General features: G+C 33.0%; 1 protein-coding gene and 1 long non-coding RNA gene across 2 annotated transcripts; one reads left to right on the top strand and one right to left on the bottom strand.

Moving 5' to 3' along the window:
- Positions 1-509: 509 nt before the first annotated feature.
- LOC108917135 lies at positions 510-1,764 on the top strand. The gene is made up of 2 exons (XR_001964794.1): positions 510-769; positions 829-1,764. It is a non-coding gene; the product is annotated as an uncharacterized LOC108917135 (long non-coding RNA).
- A 1,773-nt stretch (positions 1,765-3,537) lies between these two features.
- LOC108917126 lies at positions 3,538-5,987 on the bottom strand. The gene is made up of 4 exons (XM_018723584.2): positions 5,575-5,987; positions 5,262-5,516; positions 4,363-4,476; positions 3,538-4,265 (listed from the first exon to the last, which is right to left on the bottom strand). The coding sequence occupies exons 1-4, from the start codon at positions 5,710-5,712 to the stop codon at positions 3,687-3,689; spliced, it is 1,086 nt and encodes a 361-aa protein (XP_018579100.1). The 5' UTR covers positions 5,713-5,987; the 3' UTR covers positions 3,538-3,686.
- Positions 5,988-6,951: the final 964 nt, after the last annotated feature.

The raw sequence follows: 6,951 nt of genomic DNA, 5'->3' as shown, positions 1-6,951 counted from the left end.
AATCGACAAATGTGAGTGCTCCACTAATCAAAATATGTACTTATATATAATTCAAATTGACCAAACTAGATGTGACCGTGATTTGAACTAACTTTAGATTACACAAAACACACATGTACTCCATTTTAAAAATTGACTTTTGACGTCTGTTCAGTTTCAATTTAATTAGGTTGTTGTTGTACAACATATTTACAATCAACACTTCTTCATTACCATTATCAACGGCTTATTTTTATTATTTAGATTTATGATTATTATTATTTGTAGGTTATGTTTTGTTCGGTTACCTTGTTCACTTACTAACCACAGGGCCTTTTGATTTGGCAAAACTTGTAGATATTAATGGCTAATAGCAACTTAGAGTTACTCTGAACTGATATTAGTTGCTAATAGGTACTATTTTTGCCAAAACGAAAGCCCCCCGCGATATTAGGCTAGGTTAGATCCAAGGATATTTATAGTTCCTTGGGTAAGATCACAAAATATAAAATAGAGGTTAGATCGGAAAAGGGGAATTTGGTCATATTTTGGTTTGTTCACTTGTTTAAAAAAAACGAACTTTGTCAGAACTCTACTGAAAGTGAATTAACCAAAGTGGCCAAGTGTGTAAAACAAAAACAGCTAATAGCGCGAAAATTTTCAAAAAACTAATGGAGGTACCTGATGTCGCTAAACACGCTGTGATGGTTAGTTTTTGTGCAAACGGTTCCGTCAATAAAAAAGTAGAAAATCTCGAAAACTGGAGGAGCTAGAGAGGAAATGAATGCAGGTTTGGATTGGTCCACTGGAATTTTTTCAAATTAATTCTCAGCCCTACAACTTTTTTAGAAAATCGATAGTCCATGGAAATTGTCAAGAAATTAAAGAGCTCATCTCAAAGCGGTACCGTACGCTAGAATATTCGGTTCTTATACAAATGCCTTTCTTTCACTACATGAACATTCATTTTGTTTCTGGATCTCAGCGAAACAGCCAGGCTTCAACACAAGTCATTATCTTGGTTAAAAAAATAACGATCTGCAACCAAAAAGTTTAAATGATGAAGCAGTTCTTGTTTGGAGTTGACGATTCACTTTGCAACCCTCCTTGCTGCAACTCGTGCCTAGTTCATTATTCAGTTATATTTAATCTTGACTTACAAATGGTGATTGTCAACATGGAGAACCATCATTTCAACTTCCGTGAAGGCAGGATTGGTTCTATGTACTATAAAAAAGGAAGTGGTGCCAATAGAAAAATTAAATGTATCTCTTAAAATAACTAAAATAATACAATTCCAAATTATTTCACATATTTTTATTTTTAACTTGAAGCTGATGGAAATATATACAAAAGTATACTTATCTAAATGGCAGTTATGATGAATAACATAATAGGCACATCAAAAACTAAATGAACATTGTAAATAAACATATCAAGCACGTTACAGTTTCACATTACAGAAACTGCATCTTGGGAAATTTCATATTTAACAGAAACGGAATCCCGAATTTTAAATTTTAAGCATAAAGAAGTGTTTTGAAAACTTTACGATTTATGTTGTTTTAAATGAATCTGTATCCCCGTGAGAATTAACTAGAATTATAGTTTTAAAAGGTAGGATAGAAAGAATCGTATTTGGATATGAAGTTTTTCAGTTAAAAGATTGTATCCTCTACTTCAATACAAATATCTGATTTTTGATTCAAGAATACTCAACAAACTTTTTAATTTTGAAAGCCAGTGTCGGAAAAACAAATTAAAATATTTAATTTTTTTGCTTAACCGACTCTCTATTACCCCTTCGCTCATTTTCAGTCCTTTTTCACGTCTTATTGTATGAAACATCCAACCTCATGCACTTACCAGTGATTATTGTTCTATATACAGGGTGTCCCACCACAAACTCCATCGATGGATATCTGGGAAACCACTGGAAGGATTTTTTTGAAATTGTGATGGTGTGATACGGACCATGGGGCCTACCAAGCTAAAATATTTTTAAGGTCCGGTTATACCGGAAGTCGATACTAACTTTCTTATTTTAAATGGAACCCCCTGTATATTATTGCATTTTTGGAAACATCATCCATTTTTAAGTTGAAAACATATAGCACACTCCATACTTAGGATTGACCGTTTCCGAGATATTTCTATTTTTAAACAAAAATTGACAGATGCAGACTGTCAGCAAAATTTAGTTTTCCCAGAAACATGTTTTTATTTTTTTGTGCAAATTGGATATTAATTTATCGAATTTGACATGAAAATTTTCCAGTTTTTGTACAGGGTGGTCAAAAAAGATTTATCAATTATAAAGTTCAGAAAATGTGGAAAACTCAAAATTTTTAAATGGAAACCCCTTTGTTAATGTTTCCCTATACCTAAACCCAGTGGTTTTCATTTTATTTACGAATAAACATTTCCCTTTTCTTAAAATGATGTTTCCATTTGATTCGCACATTTTAGGTTGGCCATGACAGGTAAATAACAATCAACATGACAACTGTCACAGGTTTTTAATTGTCAAGTATCCATCGATGGAGTTCGTGGTGGGACACCTTGTATATTACATTCATATTTCTTGCATTTTGGGTACACAATCGTTCAAGTACAGTTCAAAAGCAGCATTATCGTTTTTTTTTAAAGTGCTATGGGCTGTAAGAAGAATTTTTCTTAAGGACCTGAAAGGGCACCACTGTAACGGCCTAAAAATGTTATTAGGCATGTATTAAGTGTACAGAAAATTTTTTTCTTTAAAAAATATTTGGAACCATTCTCCTGAAGCATGTTGCCGTCTAGTGCAAATTTCAGAACAAAATAAATTGCTCTTAATCTACAAGAGTATAGTTAGAGAAACACGTACGGGATTGTAAAAATATTGTTTTTTGGCAAGTGTTTGAAGTAAAACGTTAAATTTTTCACGAAAAAAGGACAGTTATTTGTTTATAACAATTGTTTAAATTAACTTATCGAAAAATCCGTACGAAAACTGCAAAATTAAAAAAAAATTTCTCACCTTTTGCCTCATATTCCACCCCTTAAACAACAGAAATTAGATGTCCTAGAGTGTTAAATGGTTAATTAAAATGGTCGAAACGGAATTTTATGGCTGCAAAGGTTGGTCAAATAAAAAAACATTCAGTCTGCATTAAACGACTTTCTCGTTTATCTCTTCAAGATCGGATGATCGAGGTCGAAAGTAGTCTGTTATTAGTCCTCACAACGTAAATTTAACTGTTTATTTATCACTACTGTAACTGCCTCGTTGAAATTTCACTAGCATTCAGGAAATAATTGCGGCATGCTTTTTTATCTACACCGAATCAATTTATCCGCATACTTCAATATGTACAGAACTAAGGTTTCTAACGATAAAATAACTTTAATATTTGGTTTAATAAATACAATCACTAACGCAGATAAGTCTTGTTTTAAAGCTCCTACATCTAAATGAATACAAATTATACTTTACAATAACGCTCGCATTATCGTCAACTCAACTGTAGAAATTACAAAAAACAAAGCCAACCAAGAAACATTTGAAAACTGAGGAAATAATCGTTCACGGCTTTAATCAACGAATTGCGTAATATAAAAAGTACAGCGATATTTTATCAAGTCTCTATAACAAGACTATCCATCTGCTCTCGGATATCAAGGTTACACTAAATATCACACAGTAGTTGGTCCAGTATTTACACTTATTATGGTTCGAAAGGGAGCAACTTTCCCTCCGTCGTCGAGTTCTGTTGGAGTTCTCTGAGCAGAGCGTCGGCACTGCTTAAAGGAACAATTTCGAAATAGTTAAAGAAACCACGGTAAGTATACTGATTACTGTCCTGTTTAAACTTGAGCCCTAAGACTATATTCAGCGCTGAAGTATCGTAGCTGTGGCAACCGGAATATCTGTACTGGGGCTTCTTGTCGAACTTGCAGCCCGCCGATTGCGCCCCGACAGGAAATATGCAGTCTTGAGTTAACGCACACTGTACCCAAGGTAACATAATGTCGTAGTGAATACTATCTGTGTTAATAAGGAAAAGGACATCCGCCTTCACCATCTGGAGGAAGAGGAAGTTTTCCGCGTCCGTGTGGAAATACTCAAACATTTTTTTGTGGGTTAGACTAGACACGGGATTTTTTAGATCGAAGGGCCACGCCAGAACCCCATGTTTTTTCGCTTTGTTCTCGAATAGTTGCGCGATTGTATTTTGAGTCACGTTTTTTAACAGACGGTAGTGGCATTCCAGAAACAAAATAGCCCCCGTGTGGCGAAGGGCATCCTGAAAAATAAAAACATTGAAATTTGTTTCTCAGAAATATCGTTTTCAGAAAAAATCGTAAAAATTGCATAAACGATATTATTTTATTATAGGTTACCTGAATTATCAGAGGTCTAAAAGCATGAAGATTCTCATTTTCTACGTGTGAAGGGAATTCAGATAATTCGTAAGTTATTACTTGACATCTGCTGCTATTACAATAGTTTAGTAGCTAAAAAATATTTTGGGGTATGAAGAATACAGTTTTAAATCACACATAAATATACAAATTATTGAAAAAAAAGTAACTCCATTAAAACGGCACAAACAAACGATAAAAACGCACAGTTTGTCTCTTGAGTATTTTCCCAAATTTTGGGAATGAAACCAAGCGTAATTTATTTTTTCTAATTTTTACATTTTAATCATACGTTTTTAATAATATTTACTAAGAAATGTTTTATTTTTAAATACCAATTACTCATTTTAAATGTAACAATTATTACGGCAAGAATTCAAAATAAAATAAAAACATGTCTTATCTAACAGTAATTTAAAGGATATTATTAAAAGTATTCAGAAAGCTTAAAATACCGCAACAGTAATTTAATTCTGACTAGTTACAGCCGAAAAAGGGTTACAAAAACTCGTTCATTTATTTCGACAGCGTAGTTTATTACAGTGTACACAAAATTATCACTACCATAAAAATGCCAAGGATACTAAATAAATATTTATATGCAATACACACTTTATATCTCGCTAATTGCAGATATTAACTTTCTAAACATGACAAGGCTGAATGATGAATTATAAAAGAAATTCGTTGAATTAATTAATCGTATTAAATATTTTGCACCAATAAAATAATTAATTATAACCACCAATCTTATAATATCTGTGAAAAATCGTCCAAGCAAACCTTATTTTATGTTCAATATCTTTTATATCTTAACATACTGAAAAGCATACCTTACCACACACTTAGACATAATGTAAAAAAATAAAAGTACTTACAGTTTTTAAAGCGTAGTCGCCAAGTCCCAAGTTATACACTAATATTGTATTATTTGGTAGTACTTTTGCAATGTTAATAATGAGACCTATGGCCTGGCTTTCTTGACCATCTAGAACATAGGTAACGACCACGGGTAATGAAGTATTCTTCCAAATATCCTTAGGAAACAATCGTGGTTCATCCGTAAAGCCCAAGAGATTTAAGTACTTTTCGTCGGCAATTAGGGTTTTTGTTTCAGCATCCCTCAAGTTGTCCTGGAAGCAAAAAATAATAAAGAATATGCATAGCAAAGAAATACTGACATATACAAACCTTAAAGTTTTTTATTTGTTCATTAGTTGAGGTCACGATATTTTGAATACTTTCTGGCTTATGTTGGCCAAGAATGATAAAGACTAAACTTACAGACACGACGACACATAACGTTATTAAAAAGTTCTTCGTCCTCATTTGCAGTTGTACACAATTTTTCAAAATTACATTTAAATCAATTGTTTCATTAATTTAATTAATTAACGTTCACATTGCATAACATAAATATAAATATTTTATAGTATTCTTTTAAAATCCGGTTTCTACTTACAAATATAATCATTATATCTTCAACGTTGTAGTTAATAAATTAACAGCTGATTTCAAAAATTAAACCGATACCACAAGAGGTTACCTCAAAAAATTTTAGAAAACAATTCCGATTTCCAGTAAAGAATGACAAATAACAAATAACAAACCCTCGGTGCGTTCAGAAATTATAATTCCTATTTACTATTTAGGACCTACCATCCATCAAAATTTAAACCTATTCATACTTAGAGCATATACCACAAGCTGGAAGCACGCTTACGGCGACAGTGTAGACGACTGTTAGAGAGAGAGAAAGATAGTTTGGGTAATATCTTTCTCTCTCGCGCAGGCACGTAATTGGCTATCGCAACTTCGCCCGCAACGATTAAAGAGAGAAAGAGAGCAAGTACCCAAACTATCGCTCTTTTTCTTTACAACGTCTACACTTTTTAACACGCGTTACTTTCTTCGTGTAATATATTCTCTAACGTCGTAGCAGAATGACAGAGACAGAGACAATACCTTAGAGCATTATACTATATGGAGAAAGCACAGCGTGTTAAAAAGTGTAAACTCTCTAGACAGAAAATGCGATAGTTTGGATACTCGCTTTCTTTCTCTCTAATCATTGGGGATGGAGTTGCGTTAACCAATCACGTGCCATCGCGAAAGAGAAATATATTACCTCAACTGTCTCTTTCTTTCTCTGACACTCGTCTATCTGTCGCTGTAAGCGTGCTTCCTTCACGTCAAAGTAATTTGTTTACTTTTGGCTTTTTATTTGTATGTTCAATTAAAAAGAATAGAAGTGGTGATCGCTCATGTCAAAATAAATACGGATCCGTCTTAGGTACGTTCCATGTGAAGGGGTCAAATTTTACTCATGGATATTCGTGTTGACGCATGCATGTAGAACCAGGCTAAAGATTTAATTTTCGTAAATTCCTAATACGTAATTTCAGAACCCTACGTTAAAAAAATTAGAATCTATTTACTTATGACGGAAGTGTAACAACTTTTATGGCAAGCTTTTCTCATTGATTTAGAGGAAGAAGATGAGATGATGGATATTTGTCAATAATCTGTTATTGTCAAAATGTCAAAATACTTAATATTTAACATAAC

This window comes from Anoplophora glabripennis, unplaced genomic scaffold (genome assembly GCF_000390285.2).
Source record: "Anoplophora glabripennis isolate ALB-LARVAE unplaced genomic scaffold, Agla_2.0 scaffold85, whole genome shotgun sequence".
Classification (NCBI taxonomy): Eukaryota; Metazoa; Arthropoda; class Insecta; order Coleoptera; family Cerambycidae; genus Anoplophora; species Anoplophora glabripennis.
The sequence above is the reverse complement of the archived record's forward strand: the minus strand, read 5'-3'. Positions and strand labels throughout refer to the sequence as shown.